This window comes from Abramis brama, assembly GCF_963993115.1.
Source record: "Abramis brama genome assembly, chromosome: 18".
Taxonomy (NCBI): Eukaryota; Metazoa; Chordata; class Actinopteri; order Cypriniformes; family Leuciscidae; genus Abramis; species Abramis brama.
Window position 1 is genome coordinate 7366345 of NC_139980.1, and position 25863 is coordinate 7392207.

General features: G+C 36.0%; 1 protein-coding gene across 2 annotated transcripts in view; it reads left to right on the top strand.

Moving 5' to 3' along the window:
• Positions 1 to 805: 805 nt before the first annotated feature.
• The window catches only part of syndig1l (synapse differentiation inducing 1-like), a 29776-nt gene continuing 4718 nt past the window's right edge, over positions 806 to 25863 (top strand). The window contains exons 1-3 of one of the 2 annotated variants that reach the window (XM_084090575.1): positions 806 to 1399; positions 7675 to 8270; positions 21733 to 21870. In XM_084090575.1, coding sequence (XP_083946701.1) covers positions 7794 to 8270; positions 21733 to 21870 — 615 coding nt within the window. In that variant the 5' untranslated portion in view covers positions 806 to 1399; positions 7675 to 7793. Of the gene's footprint in view, positions 1400 to 5847; positions 5932 to 7674; positions 8271 to 21732; positions 21871 to 25863 lie in introns of those variants that run through there. The other variant, XM_084090576.1, reaches the window with a different exon arrangement.

Here is a 25863-nt window from a genome sequence, read left to right on the forward strand (position 1 = left end):
ATTCTAGGAATAAAAAGCAGTTTCAAAATCTTGAATTGATCCTTTTTAGTGAGATTACAAGAGCACTGGTAGTCTTCAGCCTTATCTTACACAATGGGTCATTCCAAGAAATGGGTGTCGTATCAGTTTTTAAAAGGTGATTTTTAAAGCAAATTTCTTTATAATGATAAACATTCAATCAGATGAAGAATGTTAGTAAATTGCATTTTGCCATCTTAAGCGAAATTAAAAAATAGTCAGAAATTTGCTAAACGCAATTATAGGTTAATCATTTAGGGTTGCAAACCTAACAAAATATAGGCTATGATGAAAAATATAATAAAGTCAAAAAAGAGATAACATCTTGAAAGAATGGTGTCATCATCATTAAAATGTGAAGTAAAACATGTTTATCTATGTATCTCTCTATAATATATACTTTTAAGGAGGCTTCTCATTGTTGAAGTCGTTGTTTACACATGTCCATGAGGGACAGAAGGCTCCTTTTTCACAGAATGACCCAATCATGTCCCTTTTTGTTCCTCTACACTTATTTTTCATGCACACTCCAACTAGTGAAATAAATAGGCTACATAAATAGATAGATAAATACTTTGCTGTACATTTTATCGTCAATATCACCAGCAGAGATTCCCTCACAAGATGTGAAATCAATACGCTTTATAGCTCTAAGATCCTCGTCCCACGCAAACCTGCCGTATTTTGTTTTTATTTCGGCTAGAGGAGAGTCGACGGAAACGCATCGACGCACACAAGACTAATGGTACATATTTCGTGTCCTTTTTGGAGAGACGCACAACGGAAAGTCCGTTCACTCTGCCACTGACAGCATTCTTACCTTGTTCTCTCAGAACGAAACATATTGTCTTCTATTGAACGGGAAATTACAGCTTCACACAGCAATAATCTAAGGTGACTTTATAAATTCATACAGTAAAATCAAAGGGACAGCGAAAGATTTTGTAGCAGATATTGTGTCTTAAAAGCTGCGCGCGGAGATTCAGACAAGAAAGTTCGCGCGGTCCTGAACAGCTCATGATTTAACTGAAAGATGCGCGCGGACTCGTACTACTATGAGGTGCGGTGTACAGTAAGACTGTTTTAAAGCGGTACTGTGTTACTGTCAGTCTTTTCACCGGCTTTTATCAGATATATTCTGCATTAGTCAAGTTGGATATCTGTTGCTCGAAAAATGACTCACGTTTAAGCAGGTTCATTGTTTCGTTGCTCGTGTTCATCCTTAGAAATCAGAGGTATTGTTGTTCGCATCACGGGCTTCTGGAATGGAGACAAGGATTCAAACCGTTTGACATTTCTGTGGAAAGCCAGTCGAATGCCAAATTGTCACTGAATCAAATCGAATGAGCCGGACACCTGGATTAGGCTACTGAGTCGCAAGGTAAGACATGGTCATTTCCGAATATGAGGCTGAAATTTGTCATAAATATAGGTGCTTACATATAAACTGAATCCTGGTATAAACAGATCAGATTCAGAACAGATTCTGATTTGTAGGCTACACTAAATACCTAGGTTAATTGCTACTATGAGTTATACTGTAGCCTACAAATGTCTTAATTACTAGAGCGTATTACAGTTTGAAAACCTTTAAACATAAAAGTGCATTTTATGTTTTTGTCTGAGCCCTTATGTGAAAAGTACACTGTACTGATATGCCATACGCATTTACTTATTTAATGTTGCAATAATGGGGCTAATTATTGTTGTTGACATCATGGATATGACAAATTTGTTTTACGCACGTTACTTAGTGTATAGTACCTAATCTGTGCAGTATACACTACACTGTCCAGTAGTTTACAAGCATACAGATGTATTATGCAATCAAAGCAGTGTATATATATATATATATATATATATATATATATATATATATATATATATATATATATATATATATTATATATATATATATATATATATATATATATATATATATATATATATACACACACACACACACACACACACACATATAGGCTATATATACTGCTCTGATTGCATAATACATCTGTATGCTTGTAAACTACTGGACAGTGTAGTGTATAAAGAGAATGAGAGCTGAATATATATATATATATATATATATATATATATATATATATATATATATATATATATATATATATATATTCAGCTCTCATTCTCTTTTTGCTGATCTGTACCCTTCATCCACAAGGGTGCATGAGTCACAACCAGATTGACTATGAGTGAACAACATCAACAGATAATTAAACATGCAAATCAAATGAATACTAGAGTGCAAATAGCCTCTTTGTATATTACATGTCCACATTACTTCGTTCCTCTGTCCCTCTCTTGTAACAGCATTGTGCACAGGGAGATTAAAGTGCATACATGAGTAGCAAAAGTTTCCATTATCCATTTTACCCAACACATTAACACTGCTAAAGTGTTTTCAGCCTCTATCCTATTAGAATTCAGAAGGGCCGAGACTCATAAGGCTTAATTGACTAAGACACTGGCAGGGGGATTTGACTGCACCTTAGCACAAGGAGAAAGGTGCTATAATCAATGAGGAATGGAAGCATGTTGCACCTCTCTCTGTTTTGGTTGCCTTGCTGTTATTGAAATGGAGGAGAATTGGTATTCACAAATTGTTAAGGACTGAAAATTTACTAATGTAAAGCTGCTTTGAAATAATTTTGCTGCAATGGACAGATCGATTCAAGTATAACACAAAAAGTCTATGAAATGGTTCTTCATTTGTTCTAAAATCACTGTCAGTCTGAGTCACTGCACCCATATGCATTAGTTATATTTGTCTTGCATGAAAGATAATTATTTGCATATTCATACTAATAACTAAGGAAAACGGTGCTGTGACCCTCCTCATCAGCGACTTTTAAAATCATGTTGAACCCTGTTAAATATGGGAGACCTAAGAAATCTGCTTTATTGTGTATTTATTTACCAGTTATATGCTTGCCTATATGGATAAAAGGTCTGTGTTTCTGTATGTTGGTCTGATGCATATTTTATTTAACCACAGTCATTTCAGTTTTGCTTGTTCTTAGAAGGTAAACAGCCTTTACATAAAAAATAAATAAAATAAAAATAATAATCATAGTTTATCTCTGCCTACGGTATATGAATGCTATTTAGACTCATTTAGACCTGACATTGACAAAGGATATTTGAACACTTAACAGGTGTTTCTACAGATGTAAATGCACAACTGTACACACCATAGTCATAATGAATAGCTAAACAGTGTTTGCTGTGATCACCATTTTAAAACGATGTTTCCAGTTTGAATTTCTTCTGGAAGGGGCTTTAATATTAATATTTCCAACTTCTTGTGATAAGGTTCCACATAAAACACATTAAATGATCTAAAAAAGAAGATAGAAGAGAAATGCACAGGTGTAAAAGCTTAAGTAGTTTATTGTGAATGTATGATTTGATGGACTGACAGTTGAGCAGACAGTTATTTGTCATTTAGAAGACACTTTTTATCCTAAGCTGAATTGCTTCCGCCTAAATGATGAAATGAATCATGAGCAATTCTACTGTTCAATTGTTTCAACATAGCAATTCTGACTAATTATATCTCTGATAGCTCTCTCAAATGAATGGACATAACTATCACATCGTCTACAATAATATTGTCATGTGAAATTATGTAAAGATAAACTAAACTAAAATGCTAAATGTCATCTACAGTACCATTAAAAACAGAATCTGTTATTTTATTTCATCTTTGCTCTGCAAAGTGTAATAGTTTATTGCTGTGTCAGTTGCATTACAAGCAGTCCTTTCAATTCATTGTAAAATTCAGCAAAAAACAAGTGAACACTCTTAACTAGGGATGTGCGTAACGACTAATTTCATAAATGTTTGAATGGAAATTTTGCAACTGACTAGTTTGCTTGCTTGCTTTGCATTATGATCATTGTATATTAAACTTAAGCGTTCACTTAAGCAACATTAGTTATTATAGATATATTTATTCAAATCAACTGAATCAAGACCAATAAGTTCAAACCTAATAGCCTAAGGTATTGCTGTTAGTTACCATGGCAACCACTTGCGTGTCCGTGTATTCTCGTGTATGAAAAGTATCTGTACACATGACGGATGGCAAAATCACAAGAAAACCTTCAAGTGTATTGACAACTACATTATTTAAGCATATTCTCTTCGTTAGGATGTTGATATAGCAACTGTTCAAGTGTCAAGTAAGTTTCATTCATAAAGTTTCTCCTTTACTTTGCCCCTCCCAACCAGTAGTATAACAAGCCTATAAGCAAGCTTTACTGTTATATACTAGTTGACATGACGGGAGAAAATGAAGTTTTGTGTAGGCTTTCAAAATACTCCCTCACCTTACTCATCTTCCAAGTGGACGTTTCTCTGAACCCACCGGGAGTGCCACAGAGAAAACCAACACATGCACAGGAATGGAATGAAAATTTAAATTCCACAATGATTTTCCACCAATAAAAGAGTCCTATCTGTAAACACAGTTTCTGACCTCTCAGCTACAAACAACATATGCTTGCATGTTTCACAGGCCAAGGCCTTTCTCTTTTTGACAAGAAAGGCTTTGAGGCCATGTGAAATTTCACATTTCCAAGATCCCAATGGCAGTTAGAACCTGGGGGATTTTTTCTTTTCTGTTTTCAATTGCCAGGGTGGTGCAGCCTACAAGCATAGAGTAGCAGAAATGGAAATTAGGTCTGCTGTGACATCCTACTGGCACTTGGAGTTTAGGCAATTTTAGCATGGCCTCATTTTAATTATGAAAAAACACACTAATTAATGCTTTCAGATGATTGATGACAAAAAAAATTAAAAAAACAAAAAAAAACATTGTATTTTAATTAGAAAACAGACACCATAAATAATAAAAACATTGATTTTTAAATACATTTTATTTAAAGATTATTTAATATATTTCAAAATGAAATAATATGAACATATACTGTATATACGTAAAAATAAATAAAAGCCGTAGCTGTTTTTTGTCGTTCTTTTTGACATTATACAACTTAATTGCTATAGTTAGGACCAGCCTTACATAAGCCACTAATGCACACACTCTTCATCCGCTACCACTAGTCTCTTTCATCACAAATAGACCCTTGTTTTAAATAGGCGGGTTGAAAAATGATGATAGGAGAGGAAGCTAATGTGAGGAATGGATCTGCAGCAGACACGTTGTTGAAGATGCAGGTCGAAACGGTCCACGAATCAATGCAGCGAGAGAGAAAGAGAGAGAGATTGATTGACATTCAAACTGGGAAGGCTCCTAGAATAACTAATTATCAATCTATTCCCTAATTCATAATTTGATCTCGACAGCATCTTTTCATTAGTTAGCTCTGATAGTGTAGTATTATTGCACTGGGAGAATGCGCTCAGTAGATGCTGACTGTGTTGAAATGTGTATTGAGAATTGGGGGAGCTCAAACAATCTGTCAAGCATGAAGTCAGCATTCCTTGACGCATGATCCTGCATTTGACGATCCCCGGAGGCATCGGCACAACCAAATCAAAAGCTCTGAAATAATCTGCTTTCTATCTGATTGTGTTGCTATTTTAATCACAGATTAATGAGGAGAAGGTAGGAGAGGGCACACCCACCACTGTGGCCACATGTCATTTTCTCCAATCAAAAGAGAGTTTTGACAGGATTTAGATCTGAGTACAATTGATGTGCTCAGTTAAAGAGCATCAATAACCTGCTAGACTATTTAACTTCACATCAGTCGCACATTAAAGAAACTGATACATATTAGTCTCAGGCTCAGACAGCACACCTACAGACCACCCACTGATCGTCTGATGCACACTGCACACAAAATTGGAAAGCAGTTGCTAGATCTGGCAAGGGCTAATCTGATTGGCTGACTTTACACAGCTTCCTGGAGTAAGGACACGCAAGTATGTTTTAATCAGTTATTATTCCAAGTCATGATGCAATGAGCACTTTTGAGGAAAAACTAATCAATGATTAGTGACATCAAAACTTGAAAGAAACAGTTTAAACAAGATTTCGGTCAAACACTTGGGTTTGTAGTAAAGATATTTACGATTAATTGACGACTGATTAATTGTCACTAATAATTTATTGATTAAATTAATCTATTTAAGCACAAATGTGTTTAGTAATCAGGAACAGATGGTGAAAACACTGCCTTATCATAAATAAAGTCATTGGAAGCTAGAATCCAGCACAGCTTGCACGTTGCATGTCATGACACAAACGTCCACTAAAGAAACTAATAAAAACGTCTGTTTTGTGGTAATACTATTAACAATTGATTTATAGATAATTGACTATGCACACTGACTGCCTACATATTACCACAAAAATAATGTTTTAGTAGTTTCAGAAACTTATTTTAGTGTGAAGGTACTGGTAGATTGTATCAATATTGCTTTGTCCTGTCATATAACAGGCTAAATGTGGAAGCAATCATGCATAATTCAAAGTCCATTTAATTGCAATCGAATATATAATATAATAAAATTTGATAATGCTAGTTTTCTGAGACATGTCTGTGAAATAGTTTCGATTTATTAGTGTTTTCTGTACAACCACCGTCCCATTATTAGTTTTTCATGCCAATCTATTAAGTAAGGGATAATATAGAGGGATAAGGGATAATAGCGAATACAACCCCGACAGGCTGATCAGGACCCCGACGCGAAGCGGACGCAACCGCCTCGCTCTACATTATCCCGCTTATTACATGGCTACCTACCAAATAAATCAATAATTTGACACAAAATATTGATTTAAAAAGGAGTTTATTGATTTAAAAACGATTGTATTGTTTCCGCTAAAGAAAATAGTCCGTTCCGTCTCTACGGTTAGAATCCTGCGTCCATAGCAACGCTCTGTTTTTCATGGCAACGGTGTGTTATACTTAGCAGCGGTCTGTTATCAAGAAATAACAGACCGCATTCTACATTAGAATTCAACCAAGCCATGTAATAATGTGAAATAAATATTTTAAGACACAAAATGACATAAAAGAAAAGATAATGACAAAAGAAAAGAAAAACTACAGTGTGGTGGACCAGAATGCCATTTAGTCAAAGGTCTGCCTATGTAAGGCTAACTACATATTTCCCCTTCAATTCAATTCTGGATGGCCAGTTAGGCATTTAGGATGGGTCATTGGGCATGTTTTGCCTTTGTAACAAAGATGTCTACTTTACTTTCATGGGCATATGAACTATCAGGCATGCCCATTCGGCAAGGTTATCAGTGAGTGTCATGGGGCAGCAGAATAAAGTTAATTAAAATCTGTCTGATAACCACATTCTATCAGTTAGGTGGAGAGGAATGGGACATGATGACTTTTTAGTAATCAGAGAGAAAAAAGCTCTCTCTTAAGACTGACAATGTACAGTCACTCACTACTTAGTTGCAAAACTCTTCAATTTGTAATTTATAAGACATTGCCCCCAATAAGAGTCTTCACAGATCAACTGTAGCTTAAGCCACTCTTGGTGCCACAGACATCATTGTGTTATCTGCATGGATGCCTTTCCATTGGCCAGCACCTGTCCATCACGACAGTTCGGTCTTATTAAACTTTTCCTCTGCATGTGCTCAATAGTCCATGTCTTTTCCTCTCTCTCCCTCACTTCTCTCTCCTCTCACTCCTCCTACAGCTCACGGCCTATTGAACACATTAGCACCTGTCACATCAGTCCAGGCAAGGTCATCTCTCCTTCCCTTCATTCTCCATCCGGCTGTTAAACACAGAGTCCCGGCGCTCTGCTCTTCAACAATGGAGAGCCTAAGTGAGCTTCAGAACCCTCTTCTAGATAAAAACAGCAAGCATATGGTTATGGCCGACTATGGTTATGGTGGCGACTTCCACAGCAACCAGTATCAGGAGAACATTATAAACTACTTTGTGACTGGTGGAGGAGGTGGAGGAGGAGGTGGCGGCGGAGGTGGGGTTGCGGTCACAGGAGGAAACGGCAAGGCTAAAGCCCAGCTATTGGACGCCACCTCGCTTCACCTGGCAGTGGAGGCCTTTTATAAGCCTAACTTCATCCTTTACAAGGACGACGTAGGCAGCAAGGGCAAGGATTACAAAAACGAGTGCTGCGAGACCACCTTCATGGAGAAGAAAGACAAGGACGTAGCGGTGGAGACCCCTAGTACGGAGGACCCGCAGGCTAAACTGCTGGATGAAAACGAGGTGAAAATCCAGACTGTGTCTTATGAGGTGGAGGAAGAGGAATATGTTGAATATGAGGTAAGTTTGCATTTAAAAAAAAATTCTTTGAAGACGCTGAGCCGAACTCATGTGTTTTTTTATGGCTGGATTAATTCATCAGGTCCATTGACAGGTGGCCTTAAAACATCGCAGCTCAAGGGAACACCAGTTCCCTTCTCTCAGGGAACACCAGTTTCTAGTTATAGCCTACACTACAATATAAGACCCTTTTTGGCAAGGCTTCACATTTCAAAAAGCTGTCCTCCAAAGGTTTAATTTTCTATTTGGAGGTTGAAATTGCTGTAAAACATCACTTTATGCTCCAGCAACATCTGCTGGCTCTACTGGATCATGTGTGACAACTACCACTTCAATTTCTCAGCAGATAGGCAAGGGCTAATGAGAGGGGCTGGGCAATGATCAGTGCTGCTGATAGGATGTAATGGTGCTGGATGGGGGTCCGTCACCCTCGAAGCTCAGTGAGAGGAATACGTATTCTGGTCATGTCCAGGATTCTGAGCCTTTCAGCGTCTCACAATGGATGTAGCTTCATGCTGGGCAGCACCGGTACTCACTGCGGTTGTCTGATGATATTAAATACATTCTCTGCGTGTGGGGCTCTGGACCTCTGCGGCCCATATGGTGTGATCTGTCTTCATGATATGTTCTGTGGCTACATTAGAAAACCTACAAATTAATTAACTCCCAAAAATCTAAGCAACAGCCGCCTATATCTGCATATAATGTGAACAGAACCAAACTGAATGACTAAATAAATAAAAAAATACAATATTAAAAAACAAAAATCCATTGTTTTTAAATGCTACAAGTATAGACATCGCAACAATACAGAATGAAAAATGGATATACAATAAATGAGCATGCACACTTAAATATAAAGTATCGACTGATGCCAGTAAATTATCTGCAAAATTATACAGATTTTCCCTAAAAAAGCACAGACGTGAATGTAAATAAACAATCTGGGCCTGAGTTATGTCAAGTAAAAGTCATTACAGTGAGCATGTGTGAAATCAGAACGATTCATGTGAATGGCTAATGATTCATCCGGTTCACACAGTCTTTATATCTGATAATAGGATATTCATGAGCATCCTTTGAGAGATATTTCTACAGTGCATTAGTAACATCCCTGTGACATTGAGACTTGTGTTTCTCATTTGTATTCTATAGCTTTAAGATCCCTCTGTTCTTCCTCTGTGGCAATGATAAAGTGAACGCGGGAGCTTGCCTCTAGAGACACCCCTGTTGTTCCCATTCTTGTTCTTTATTCTGAGTGTTGTGAAATATATTTTGTGCGTAACAGAAAAGTGTGAACTGTGCCTTCCCACTCTTGGAGAGTGCACACATCTGTCAGAGCTTCTCGTTTGAAGGGGGATTGACGGCAGATCTTGGTTAGCCAACATCCTCTAGTAGAAAAGAGCCACTAATGGTCCTAGTGTTTTTGTTTGGAAGTCACAAGATATCATGAAAGCAGTATTTGATGGCTTTAAAGCCAATTTAGTTCCTTCTCAGATTGAATCGTCTGTTAGAAAGAATGCGCAAAGGATAAATTATCCAGAAAGGATTAAAAAAGAAATTGTTGGATCGCCTTTAATGGCAAAGTGCCTAAATGTCTTAATTGAGATTTTAAGAGATTCTCATCAGTGGATAATAACTTAAGAATCCTCAATGAGCCTCCTTTAAACGAAAAGATGATGACAATGATTATGTTGATGGAGATTGTCATGCTCATTATCCCTGTTGGTTTTTGATAAGCTGAACTTAAATGGTATAGGAATCTTTATCTAAATGTAATCTTTTAGAAATCTCAAAATGAATATCCATTTTTTAGATATTATACACATACATTTCATACATTTTCGCACAATGTGTTTTGAATATGTAATATTGGCCATAACATGAAAATAATTGTCAGCTTATCAGTGTTGGGCAGAATTTTAATATTGGTTTTTATATTGGCTTTAATTGCATACTAAGCCACATGCTGAGACCAATGGAATGCTGTGATGAAAAATGTCACTCACATATAATAGAAACACAGACACTCCAATATTAAACTTCTGTCTGTCTGATACTGGCCAATATTTATTTAAATTTAAAGGATGAACTGATAAATGACACTAAAACTCAAATTAAACAAGTGAATTTAGGCATCACAACATTATAATGTACAGTATGAAAATAATAGTATGATAAATAATAATAAATAATATTATAATAATGGATATTTATATTAGATATGCTAAAGAATACATTTAACAGTGTTCTTAACTTTAAGTGAGCATTAGATGACAGCAATCTAAATATAAAAATAGGGAAAATGAGCATGAACAATGAAATGTCCAATAAAAACAGCCATACCAATAATTTGAAAAAAACCTCAGCCAATAACTAATATTATACCAATATATTGTGCATCCCTAGTGAGGAAATACCTTATTTTAGAATTATTTGTACCATTAAAAGGTATGTGTATCTGTGGATTTATTTCCATCATTGGGTCTTTTTTATTCCAATTTAGTATATGTTTTCAATATGATCAATTGTAAATGGCCTAAAACTAGAGGGCTCTTGATGACTGGAAATCTGTACTGTTGAATTTTATAGTCAATAAGGTAATTTGTTTTCTTTCGCCACCCATTTGACAACATCTGTCATCACACACCATCTGTGTTACTGTGCTGTCAAATAGATAATTTTCTTCCAGCTGTTAGTGCATTATATATGGGCAAAGTTTTCAGAGAATGTCCATATGTCCAATTGATCAAACTTATAAAACATCCAATAAATAGTTTCTCTCTCAAATTCGGGAACATTTAATTTCCGAGAGCTGTTTACCACTAAGTGCCACAAGGACAAATTTCTGTCAGTTGTGGAGATGTTTAAATTGAATTTACTAGGCATAGAAAACTTTTACTTGGATGATTGACTGCAAAGAAAAAAAGAAAAAGCAGAAAAGGCACTGGGTTTTTTCTGTGTACAGTTGTATACAGTCAAACTGTCTTAATTTCTCTCTTTGTCCCTTGCTAACGAACTCTCACAGCTGAAATGTGGCTTCATAAATATGTCCTTTATGACAGAAAGAAAGACGAATAAGTTCTTCAACCACTAATCATATTCCGCTGAAGCTGTGATGCACCTGCACTTTCTTTCCAGCATGCCGGATGTCAGTCTTAAGATGAATTTCTCAGAGCCATGCCAAGACATCAGCCATCGTTTTATATAAAGCTCCTAAAAGACACACGATAAAGCACACTTCAGGGAGCAAAAAATTCCTCACTAAATTCATTTCAAAAACATAATGCAAATATAACTTTGTGATTTCGAGACTTAGCTGGGTATCAGCTAAAAAAATCTAAAATAATAATTATAAAATAAAATACTGCTCTCAGTTATTTTTATTCTACAAAACAATTCAAAGATCACAGCTGGATTATAAAGGCTGCATCTGACACAACATTTTTTAATTTACTGAAACCAACATGTTTCGCTATGTGGAAAAAAAATCTGATCATCATTAAAATCTGGTTGTACTGGTTCTAATGTTTACATTGAATGGTGTTTCTCTTATGCTGCTCTTTAGCCTAAATAAAAAGCTCTGGCACCAGGCAATTAATTAGTCTTTAAATTATTAAGACCCACAGAACTCTGTCAACACTAACCCATTCTTAATCTCATTACTGCTACATTGTGGGCGAGAGGGTGCGTCGAGTTCCCAGGTGATCAAAGGCTATTTACACAGATTGAAGATAAATGAGCTTGCTGTGTATTCCACAGAAAATCAATTTATCATAACTGCTGATGGATAGGTAAGCAAGAGTAAACATCGCAAAATGTATTACTGTACTCATGTATCTTTGTTAGGAGGTTGCAGATATCAATTACAAGAGTTTATCCCAAGCTTCAATAACAAATCGAGCCCAAGTACCCATAAATTACTAATACAGCCTCTATCAACAAGCATTTGCCACCAAACAGCAGGTAAAACAGCCGATTCTGGAAACAGAAAAGTAATGCATTTGAAAATACAGAATTATTATTCTTTTCACTAATATCATGCACACATGTCATCCTGATTATTTGCTCAGTGATTGAGAATCCCATTGTGGTCCTTGAACACGAGTCATGCCATACGCAAGTGTGGTCCTGGGGTCTATAAATCAGCCGGGCTTATTAACAGCTCAGTAAGTCAGTGTTTTTTATTTGTCTGGCGCGCGCTAGACGTTAATCAAACCCCCTGATGAATTATATCCTCATGGCAGGACACAACTTAACTTAACTACTCTCTGCCATGAGACTACCGCTTATAATCTCTGAACAGTCCCATTAAAAACGTATGCGGCTGTTTTTAGCAACGCCATGACACCTGCCGGGACAATGACATCTCTGATGCAGTTACTTGCCCCTTTGTAGGAATATAATTGCCTTGGAGTGCTTTTCACCTGACAGCTCTTTTATTCCATGACCCCCACCACCACCCTCCATCAGTTTACTGGTTGCTGTTTAGATCGCCTCATTCGCTTTCCATCCTCAACATCAAATTCCATTACAGACTGCTCAAAGTCAGAACGATGTGGAGGGAGACTGCGGCAAAGGAAGAATTCATAAATCCTATGTTTGTCCAAGTTGAAATGCATCTCGGAATAAAACCCCACAAGTTGCGTTTAGCTTCATGAAGGGACAAAAACAAAGCCTGCACTACTTTCAGTTTAGTCTTGCGGCGAAAAGTCAGGCAGTCTCGAGGGAAAGACTGCCTGAACTCAGAAAACAAAACTGAATACATTGCTTTGTTCATGGTTATCTAGTTTATTTGAAATGAAATGCCTCACACTAAATTATGATGCTACTAGTCTATACAACAAATACAACAGTTATTTATTCATCAAATGCACCCGTTATACAAACCCGCTACCTCCTTGTTTCCTAAATAATTAGCCAGCGCATAATAGCCACAAACAACAATTATCTAAATTCAAGGAGTTTAGAAAAATGGAGATAAGTAACTAAATTGTCAAATTTGAAAGAATGTAATTTTATAGACTGTAAAGACATTTATAATGACATTACCACCCGCCAACCTGCCAAATGCGGGTGGATTTCAGCAGTGGCATGTAACTCAGTCCCTCCTACTAGCCACTTTGGCTGAATTTGGTTGAATTTTATATATAATAAAAATAATTTTCTAAATGTAGTCTTTTAAAAAGGCATCTTAAATGTGCCATGTAGTGCGTCAAAAATATAGATTTTTCGATATATATCGTTTTCCGTTAAATAGATGCACGATACCAGCTGCGTTTTTTTGCTCTCTTATCTCTCAAACAGCGAGTTAACACACAAACCTGCCTCCCCTCACACACACTCGTTTCATTTGCGCATAATTTTACTCATTCCCACAGATTGCGTGCGGACATAAAGCGTGCACATAAAGCCGACTCTCAGTACCGAATTGAGTTCTTTTTCACTGTTTATTGCACGTAAACAGTCAAATACACACAACATAATGTCAAAATGCAGGTCTTGGCACGTCAACAGGCAGTTATGTTATAAGTGAACGTAAACTTGAGACTAAAGTTGAGAAATAATAGATCTGTGCATCAGGTCTTAAAGTGACAGCAGCCTAATACAGGTGTACAAATTCTGAGATAATATTGAAAATATCTATGGTAGTTCCCCATGGTATCGATGTCAAAATTGTGGCCAGTAACTTTGGAAAACCACTTGCCACCGTGGCTGGTGAGCAAAAAAGTTCATGCCAAGCCCTGTTTATAATATTTCTAAAGATTTCTGTTTGGAATATATGGTGTTCTTTTGTATTTTCTATTAATCAAAGAATCCTAAAAAAAATATGCATCACAGTTTCCACAAAAATATTCTCTTCTTTTAACATTGATAATAATTATAAATGTTTCTTAAGCACTAAATCAGCATACTAGAATGATTTCTGAAGAATCATGTGAAACATTTTTACTTTTAACATTAACAACATATATTAAAATAGAAAAGTTATTATAATTGTTAATATATTTCTAAATATTTTTTATTGCATTTTTTATCAAATAAATGCAGCCTTGGTGAACATAAGAGGCTTCTTTCAAAAACATTTGAACGATAGCGTATAATTATAAAATAATAGAAAAATCTGTCCAAATACAACAGGTTTCCTGCACCGTTCGGACCCGACCAGACTGAAATTGAGGACTTAAGTGCTTGAAAAACAGCGCTTGCCATTTTTGTTTGCATCAGATGTTCAGCGAACAGACTTTGGGAGGTCTGTGGGCATTGCCATCTGAGGCTAATTTCAGTTTGACATGAACATATTTTACTCCTGTTGCATTGTGATGAAATCATGTCGGATAGAGTAACTGGAATTTTGATAAATTTGATAAAGCAGCTAATCACAAATGTATATGGATTCAATTTCCTCTCCGCCAAAGGGGGGGCACTCATCCAGAGCCCTCACACATGACATACATAATAAGTTTGAAAGTGTTGACATCGATCACCTTGAAATCGAGATGAAGTTCTATTAGCTGAGCAATGGATCGCATAAGAACAGAAAAGACCGAAAGGGGAGAAGGAAGAAGGACAGGGCTCATCGTGCTCATGCTGGGGGAAGCATTTTGGTAACATAAATTACACGCTTTCCTTCCTGTGCCTCCTGCCACCCTGAAAGGATAAAACCATCCATTAATCTGTCATTACCTGTCAGGAAGCTGGCAGGCAGGCAGTGACAGCATCTGCCGTCGCCCCCCACCCCCCGCACACCCTCTTTCAGGAGAGGCACCTGAGAAGCAGAAGCAGGGGTGTAGGTGGGCTTATCGGGGGCCAAGCTGTGGGTCTCTGGCTCTGGGGCTTAACTATTTGACACTGCTGGCAGATTATTCACATACAGCTTAGATCAGTAATAACATAATGCAAAAATGTCATGCCTTTCAGCTAAATGTGGAGATGATGAGATTGTTTTTGGCTTATCTGTTTTTATTCCATTTTTGGACTGTTCAATGCATTAGGCATTTGAATCCATGCAGGATATTGGCGGAAAGATGTTTGTTTTTGGCTTATCTGTTTTATTCCATTTTTTGGACAGTTCATGCATTAGGCATTTGAATCCATGCAGGATATTGGCGGAAAGATGTTTGTACAATTTCTGTTGCATGACGCTTCTACGTCATTTTTAAATAAGTTGGGGAAAAAAAAAAAGTACAGTCATGTACCACTACTTCTGTACAATATTCAGGAATACAGATTCATTCATCAGTCATCAGATCCATCTGCCCTAAATTAGTTTTAGCTATACTAACTTTTTTTTATTGGTGACAAATTAGAAAGTCACTAACACTATTCACTAACTACCCCAATTCAGTTTAATTCGCAAAAACACCTAAATCTGATAAAACAGTGCTGCAACTTATTCAAATTTAGTCACTATTAAGGATGCAAAGATCAACAATAATTATTTTTATTTATTATGACCGGTACTCTCAAATTGTGCAATATCCAAATTCTTCAGTACTATTTTGTGTAAAATTTTTAATAAAAAACACAATAATAAAATCAATAGTTTTAATTGTTATAAGTTCATTATGATGACAAAGGGGGCATGCACAATTAAATATTCAATATCATCTAAAATATTTTTATAAATTACTACTTTTTTGGTTACACTTTATTTCGATAGTCCACTTTAGACACTTTACTAACTACAAGTATCTTTGCAACTACATGTCAACTAACACTCAGAGTAATCTGTAGTAGACTGTTAGTTTAGGGTTAGGGTTCGGGTTCGGGTTAGTATAAATAAGTTTACGTAGTTGCAAAGTTACTTTAGTCAGTACTAGGGGTGGGAATCTCGACGTATCTCACGATTTGATTCGGGGCACATGCCCCCTCAGGTTTTTGAGCGAAATGGATTTTGATTACAGATTCCAAAAGACCAAAAAAATAATACTATTTTTTACATTTGATAGGATCACACCGGTGATTAGAACATTAGTGCATCACATGATCAACTGCTAAATTCAAATATGTGTTCACGCTTTGGCTGGCGCTGAGTAAGAGATGGAAGTGCTCACTTGTCATGTATCAGAACTAGGGCTGTGAAACGATTAATCGCGATTAATCGCATCCAAAATAAAAGTTTGTGTTAACATAACGTGTGTGTGCTGTGTATAATTATTTTGTATGTATAAATACACACACATGCATATATATAAGAATTATTTGCATGTATATACTGTATAAATATTTATATATAATTAATATTATATATAAATGTAAATATTTTATATAAAAAATAACAAATGTTTCTTAAATATATACATGCATGTGTGTGTATTTATATATCCAAATAATTATACTCAGTACACACACACACATATATTATGTAAACACAAACTTTTATTTTGGATGCGATTAATCGCGATCAATCATTTCACAGCCCTAAGTGTTTTCAACCATAAAATGTTTACTTTATGTTTCTGACATTTAACCATAATGTTATGTTGTGGGTCAATTTGACCCATTTAGATTTTTGAGTTTGAGTTGGGCTTTTTTGTTGACATTTTGTGACTTTTTCTCATTTAGGGTCATGAACATGCATGCAAAGACAAGTTTCAACTTGCTGATGTGTTTTGACATGTACACGCATACTTTCTATTACGTTTGTGATGTTCGTGGGCTGATGTGTTGTGAATTTTGCATACAAACTTTTTATACAATCTTGATATTCATGGGTCAATTTGACCCATATAGGAAGCTATTCAAAGCTAACTGTACAGACCCAAAATAGAAACATTTATTTGTTGTATGTCAGGGCTCTTCAACTCTAGCACCAGTGTCTTGCTGAGTTTAGCAACTTTTTATTTTAAAAGTTTGTGAAAACAAAACTGATTAACTGTCAGTCCCACTTTTTGAGCATAGACCTGAAAAAGACATTTCCTAATTTAATTTGTTATAAATCTTGAACACTTTGGAGCACAGAGTTAAGTTTGGTGTCTTTTAAAAGGGGACACTTTGCAGATTATTATAGAAGTAAAAAAAAATTTATGAAGTGAAATTTAAGTTTATGAAAACTTAAAATATAAAAATATACTTTATGTAAAATATATATTTTACTAAACATTTTCAACTAAAAATACAAGAAAATCAAAACCAAACATCTGAACAAGTTATGTGCCAAATTTTAGGTTGATATCTAAAAAAATGTACTTTCAGTAAGATTTTTGTGTATGCAGTACCAAGCTTTTCCACTAGATGACATCCAGGCTCCACTGGTGACAATATAAGGACACACCCATTTCCAATGTTCTGTAGGCTATATGGTGAGCAATCTAAACCATATATTTCCATAATTTTCATAATATTTATGAAGTAGACGGTGGTTTGGGCAGTAATGTTAATATTTTATTTGAATTTAACCTCTGAAACCCAGACATACAGAAAAACAACAGGGCGTGCTTTATAGTTCGGCACTGCATAACAAATGGAGAATATTTTGCTATCCATCTATTGCTTTGTCGTTTCTTTTAAAAAATCAGTCACCAAATATGAAAACTAGAGTCTGAAAGCTTTCAAATGATATATAGTTCAAGCGTTCAGCTTTCAAACGTCCCACGTGTGGGGGAGGGGCCGTCTTAAAAATACTCGTTATATTTTTTTTATTAATCCTAAATTCAGATTTTTATTCTTTGCAATGTGTGAAAAGTATTGATATTGAAAGTTGATTGTTTGCACCTGATTCTCTTTTTTTTCTTCTTTTTTTTTTATCATAGTGTGATTTCTGGGAAATTGTACAGAATTGAATCCAAATGGGCTCCATTTGATTACTCCAACAAGACTGCATTTAGAATTCGAACATAACATGAGGGTTAAATTTACATCCATTGTACTAGAAAAAAAACAAAAACATGTATAGATTGTAAAATACACACTGATGTCTATGGAAGCAGTAATAATAATCCCTAAACTTGTATGTATATATATATGTATATATATATATATATATATATATATATATATATATATATATATATATATATATATATACAGCGGGGGAAATAAGTATTGAACACGTCATCATTTTTCTCAGTAAATATATTTCCAAAGGTGCTATTGACATGAAATTTTCACCAGATGTTGGTAACAACCCAAGTAAGCCATACATACAAAGAAACAAACAAAAATAAGTTCAGAAATTAAGTTATGTGTAATAATGTGAAATGACACAGGGAAAAAGTATTGAACACATGAAGAAAGGGAGGCGCAAAAAGGCATGGAAAGCCAAGACAACTGCTGAAAACTTACAGTAATTAAAAAGCAATCCAGCCCCCTGTCAGTGGAAATTACTAACAGCTGGTTCAGTCCCAAATGATGGCCTACAAAAAGGTCTCATTGCCAAGGTGTCACACAAGACACAAGACAGATCTCATGATGGGTAAAAGTGAAGAGCTGTCTCAAGACCTTCGCAACCTAATTGTTGCAAAACATAATGATGGCATTGGTTATAGGCGCCATTCTAAGCTTCTGAATGGTCCAGTGAGCACTTTTGGGGCCATAATACGGAAGTGGAAAGACAATAATTTCACCATAAATTTGCCTCGACCAGTGCTCCTCGCAAGATTTCTGATAGAGGAGTGAAAAGAATAATCAGAAGAGTTGTCCAAGAGCCAACACCAAGTTGTATGGTGTTTTTAGGGTAATGTGCACTGCCATTTCTCCTCCAAATACGGTGTGTATTATGGCATCCAAACAGTTCAATTTTGCTCTCATGTGACCACACTCTATTCTCCCAGTATTTCAGTGGCTTTTCCAAATGTTGTGCAGCAAACTTTAAATGAGCTTCAACATGCTTTTTTTTTAGTAATGGAGTCTTGCGTGGTGAGCGTGCATACAGGCCATGGCGGTGGAGTGCATTACTTACTGTTTTCTTTGAGACAACAGTACCTGCTATCTGCAGGTCTTTTTGAAGCTCTCCACAAGTGATCCTTGGCTCTTGGACAACTCTTCTGATTATTCTTTTCACTCCTCTATCAGAAATCTTGCGAGGAGCACTGGTCGAGGCAAATTTATGGTGAAATTATTGTCTTTCCACTTCCGTATTATGGCCCCAAAAGTGCTCACTGGACCATTCAGAAGCTTAGAATGGCGCCTATAACCAATGCCATCATTATGTTTTGCAACAATTAGGTTGCGAAGGTCTTGAGACAGCTCTTTGCTTTTACCCATCATGAGATGTGTCTTGTGTGACACCTTGGCAATGAGACCTTTTTGTAGGCCATCATTTGGGACTGAACCAGCTGTTAGTAATTTCCACTGACAGGGGGCTGGATTGCTTTTTAATTACTGTAAGTTTTCAGCAGTTGTCTTGGCTTTCCATGCCTTTTTGCACCTCCCTTTCTTCATGTGTTCAATACTTTTTCCCTGTGTCATTTCACATTATTACACATAACTTAATTTCTGAACTTATTTTTGTTTGTTTGTATGTATGGCTTACTTGGGTTGTTACCAACATCTGGTGAAAATTTCATGTCAATAGCACCTTTGGAAATATATTTACTGAGAAAAATGATGACGTGTTCAATACTTATTTCCCCCGCTGTATATATATATATATATATATATATATATATATATATATATATATATATATATATATATATATATATATATATATATATATATATCTCAGATACACATTGTGTAGTTAACTATACATTTTATTCTATTCTTTTCCAAGTTCACCGGCCACTTACTTCTTTCGGGAGAAATGGATGAATTTACATGTTATAAATCAGACAACTCTGATTCTCTGAATTGCAGTGGCACCCATCACCTGTTATAGATAAACATGATCATTATAAAGATATTTACCGACAAAATATATTTACTTGCACGTATTTGTGAATCAGATTACCAGAAAAAAATTAATAAATCCAATACATCAGTCATACAGCGTGGTTTGTCACGTGACAAGCATGACGCATTGTCATGGAAATAAAAATATGCCCCCTGAAAAATTGTGCATGACGCCCCTGAACAATATAACCAATATAAACACAATATTAATTAATACAGATGAAAAACAACAAATAATAGTCTCCAAAAATCAACCGATATAGTCATAATATATTGTGCATAGTCACTCATTTCATTTATTTAATGCTGCAGAGAGCGTATCCTCCAAAACCTATAGCACTCATTTGTGTCATCACTGATTTTGTGTGCGCATTTGCACAGTTACACAATAATGCCACTAGCCTTGCAAAGTGAATCGGGTGCGAAAACTATGCATACAAATGATGCCATCAACTGGCGCAGTTCATTTGTAAGTGTTTCAGTTTAAAGCACTAAACTGCTAGTCCACAGCACACAGCAGAATGGCTAACAAACACCCAATGAAATTATTTATATCCTCTTATGTAACGTCAAGTTGTTCAGATATAAGCAATGAGAAAGAGTGTAGGTGTGACGATTCATTATATGGACTGAAATTTGCCAGGTTTCTTTAGCATTAACGACAAGGTAAACTGTATTTTGGTTTTTGCCAAGAGATGTACTTCACCATACAGCAGAAACATGACAATATCCATGTGCACAAGCCACTTCACCCCCCTCCTTACAGAGAAATCCAATCTAACATCTCATGCTATTTTATAGAGAGGTAGGCCTATTATTTGCACAGATAAAATCCCGGTGACAGAACTATCCTTCACCACTGATGATTGCAGCTTATTGCCAGGAATCAGTACAGAAATATTTTCCTAACAGCTTTCCTCTTGGCACACTCTACAGGCAAAGTTATTTTTAGTAACTCAAGTGAATCACTGGAATCAAAGGAGAGAACTGACAAACAATGGAAAATTCACAAATTGTTGTAGAAATGCTGCACAGATTCAATAAAAGTTGTCATTATAAGCCCTATGAACAGTATGTGATGCTTAAATGTTAATTATCACAGAAAATCATTTTGACTTGGCCATCCCAAAAAAAAAAGAAAAAAAAGAAAGTAAACTGGACCAGTGTACTATGTGGGGTTTCAGATGTGTTCATAATAGATAAGTATATATTATATATAATGGATTATTACTTATGTATTTAGTTTTTCATAATTTTAATGTACACTACAATTCAAAGGTTTGGGGCCTGTTTTTCTTTTTTCTCCAGAAATTAATATTTTTATTCAGCAAGGACGCATTAAAGTGATTAAAATGGACAGTAAAGACTTTACATTCTTACAAAAACTATATTCAAATGAACGCTGTCTTTTGAACCTTCTTTTTATCAAAGAATCATGTGACATTGAAGACTGCAGTAATTTACATTTTAAAATATATTCAAATACTTATTTAAAATGATACTAATATTTCTCAATATTACTTAGTCTCTGTATTATAATTTACATGAATTTATTTTTTCTATTTAAATACATCACCTGTTAACAAACTGCAGTGATTTTAATCAATCTTCTCTCTCCCTATAGACAGATTGCTCCAGTGACAGTGAGAGCGAGGACAACTTTATCGTCATCCCTCCTCGTGATCACCTAGGCCTCGCTATCTTCTCCATGCTCTGTTGCTTCTGGCCTCTGGGCATTGCTGCTTTCTACTTTTCTCAGGGGGTAAGTGCAGAGCCCACCAACCAAATCCAGAGCCTAACCATTAAGCCTGCTAAAAATCTGCTATGACACGAGAAAGAAGAGATGAATGCTTCAACACTTTTTCATCCGTGCCCTCCAAACAAGCCTGTAGTCTCCTGAGAGAAAAGTGTTTGTGATCTCTATCAGCTCCCTCTAATAATACAGAACAGCTTCATTATAAAACCCATCATACGCGCAAACAGCTCTGCTTGCGTGACTGCAAAAATGACCAGGCACTCTTCTAATATAAATGGTGTAAACATGAATGCACTGATCAGATGGGGTGTGACCATGATGATGTGCCGTGATTTCAGCTCCAATTTCTCATCCAGCACAGAACACATCAATTTTTCTACCTCAGAATGAGGCTTTTTATTCTTATCTATAGTTTAGTTTGTGGCAGACACGGGCAGAGTGAATTATTTTGTCAGGAGCTAAGTGAATTCTCCCAGAGTAATTATGATGATGGTGGTGTTGTTCAGAAAAGGTTCTCCAGAATGCAACTTCAGTGTGTGTGTGTGTGTGTGTGTGTATGGAAATGAGATCTAGTGAAAATGCGAATGTTTTTGCCCTGTCTCCTGGCTGGGAATATTCCTCGGAGAACATCCTGAATGGATTTTCTCACCTTCCCCGCGGCATAGGGTTGAATGTTCATGAGAAGTGACGCCAACCATTTGCCTCAGACTCCTTCCTCTCAGCTTCCACCTCTGTCTTACTTATAACTAATTAAGCACTTTGGATTGTATGTTAAAATCAATATCAATATTAGTTCTACACAGGCCATGACACATACAGAGCCCATGGATATAGAGCTGGGCGATATAACAATATTTTTCAGCGGTATTATTTTTTTCGCTCCAAAATGACTGAAAGGGGATCCATCATTTTGCAGGTACTACTTTACAATCAAAGTACTTTACAATCTAGTTCAAATTAATCAGTTTTTCACATTTAATCATTTTAATTTAAAATCATCAATATAACAATAAAAGCAATATTTACATTCATACAGTATGTTGTCCAAGTGCATTTTTGAATGAGGAAACAAACATACCTGTATTAATCAATTAATTGAAACAGTTTGATTGCAACAAGTGAATTTAGGCATCACAACATTATAATTTACAGTATGAAAAATGGATATTAATTTTAGATGTGCTTACATTTAAGTGTTATTAAATTATTAGTTTAGGTAACTACATAATAGAGGTGTAAAGTGTACCTGAAAATCATATTTAAGTTTTTATTTTTAAGATACTTATTTAAGATACCTTACAGCGAAAATGACTAAGTAAATGTCTTATAGGATCTGATTTTAACAGTACTTAAGTATTTTACTCACACTAAATGTAGGCTCAAAGATGCACAAGTCCTCAACGCCTAAGAGACATGCCAGTGAAAAACAAGAAACAGTTGATTTGTTTCTTAATCATTTTCTTAAGTCGAAATAAAACAGCTCAATGCTGCAATCGACAGAACAACCTCTTTAACATCTACAGACACTCAAGTTTCAGTTAAGCTCAAGTGCTCAAAAATGATACAAGTAAACAAATATCCTTCAAAAAGGTCTAATGTTAACTATAATTAAAGCCTAAAAAGAACATTTCACGTGTGGTTTCGGTAACTTACAGCGACGGAGATATGAGCTGTGTGTCATCTGAAGGTTTTAGATCAGTCACTGTTCTCCACCGGAGCTTCTCCCGTCAGTTTTGTGTTCTACGTGCAACTCAAATGCTCAACTCTCCACCCAGATATAAAAGCTGCTGTCAATTTATAAAGATTTGACGAAGATTTGATGATTTTGAGTCCCGGCTCGATTGGACTATTGCCGTGTCAAAAGTGAAAAGACTTCTCTTTTATGGACGTCTCCATCTTCGATATTACTTTGGTCACTGTCGCTTTGGTTACTGGTAACTTAAAAGAATATGATCATTTTAATATACCGGCTTGACTCCCGTTGCACGTTTATACAGACAGTATTCGAGACGCTGCTGTAAGTTGCTGTTTGAACGGGACATTTCAAGACTCACACCTGGAAGTAAATGCGGTTGTCAATCCCAAATATCGACAGTATGAACGTAGCCTGTGTTTTCCAAAATGTCTTGAAATACTTAGAGGCATCTCTATCGTTTTGTTGCTGGAGTAATCCTGTGTTTGTGTCTGTCTCATATTTACTTCTACATTACATGCGCAAATCGGTGGGCGGGCTAAAGAGGCAATGTAGAAGTAGGCGTTGATCTTCTTCTGCAGAGGCTGTCTTTTATCACACTATTACGTAATCCGAAACGAGTTGTTTTTTGAGCTTGGTTCCAATAAAAGGTGTTTTTAGACTAACGAAGATGTTTTGAGTTCTGAAACTTACAGGATATTTTTATACAATGACCTCTTAAATGTCAAAAGATCAAGGAAAATGTAATTTCTCAATTCATGACCCCTTTAATATATCTCCCAGCCTTACAGGAAATGTTTGTATAAGATGATGCCTTTAAATAAAAAAAAATAAAAAAACATGTTAACATAGCAACTCAGCTGGTGCACGAGCACTGGTGTGTCCAAGGAACACATTATCGACTGTCACAAAGCGCTGGAGTGAAAATCAATAGTGTTTTCCCTGGACAACCGGGTTGGATGCAGTGACAAAGAGAGCAAGACACCTCCCACAGTGACAGCCATGTGTGACTGGCAACTCTTTCCACTTTCTCATGAGGATACTAAAATAGACACCAGATTCTGAGGAGTCAAAAAAAGCGATTGTTCAAAGTATGTTTGCTTGCTTACATATAGCGAACACCACGCTGTGGGGAAATAGAATGTTGTGCATAATTGTGTCGGTTTAGTTATATGCACGTTCTACAAAAATCCCCCCCCCCCCCCGTTAAATTCACCCAGCCCTTGAGCCATGTTCTTGGTAAATGAGCATCATAGTAGGACTTAATTATTCATTTGAACTAGGAAATGGATTGATTACACATGGGGCTCCATAGGGCTTGCTATTAAAGAAATTAAAGCAGTGTGATGTTCCCTTTTTCAGTCTAATAGCTCTCAGCACAGCGTACTTCCAGCATGGGGTTGTATGGAAAGTGAAACATTAGATAGGGCCATCCATTGCCATTTCAAGTCACATGTCATTTCTTTAAAATGCTCAGGGGGTAATAGTATAAGATTGGGTGTTTTACTCCATCAAGCAACCGTGCTGTGATTTGTTTGAGAGAATGTCGAGAGAACAACAGCTGAAAATGTATTTTCTTCTGATCTCTGCTTCACATTTGGCTCATCCCTCCTGACACGCCATTATAACAATAAAGAAACAATGCAAGAAGTTATTGCTGACAAACAGAACGCCTGTGCAATGCTAGCTTTCCCTCGTATCTCTGTTGCATCACTGATCGTGACTGAAACCTCAAATGTGTTTTTTAGGAAGGTTTACAAGGTAAATCCAATAGGGACAAAGCAAGTTACAATTATATACAGTATATAGATAACACTTTATAACTGACTGCTCACAATTCATGCATAAAAAATTTGATTTTTTTTTTATAAATTAGTATTATTTAAATGCTAATTTTTAAAAGATTTGATACACGATTTTGCAACAAAACAAAAATAGAGAAAAATGTATGAATGGCGATTAAGGCTAAACAATAAAGGTCTTTTTTAGCCTTCAGTGGTATTCTTAGATTAATTAAAAGGGTGATTATTTTTTCAGTGGCAGTTTGCATTTCAGCATGGCTGAAATTTAGACTATAAACGTCTTTACGCTAAAAAGGCAATACAGAATCTGAATCAGTGTACCGAGAAGTGGTGCATTTACACGGACAGCACAGTGTATCACATATTTAAACGCTGACAATTGACTTTCATGGACAAATATTAAAACAAAACCAACTAAAAGATTAAAAGGTGCTAATTCTTTCTTTCGTCAACAAAGACTAACCTAAAGATGGAACAACATAACCTTAAATGTCTTTATTCGTC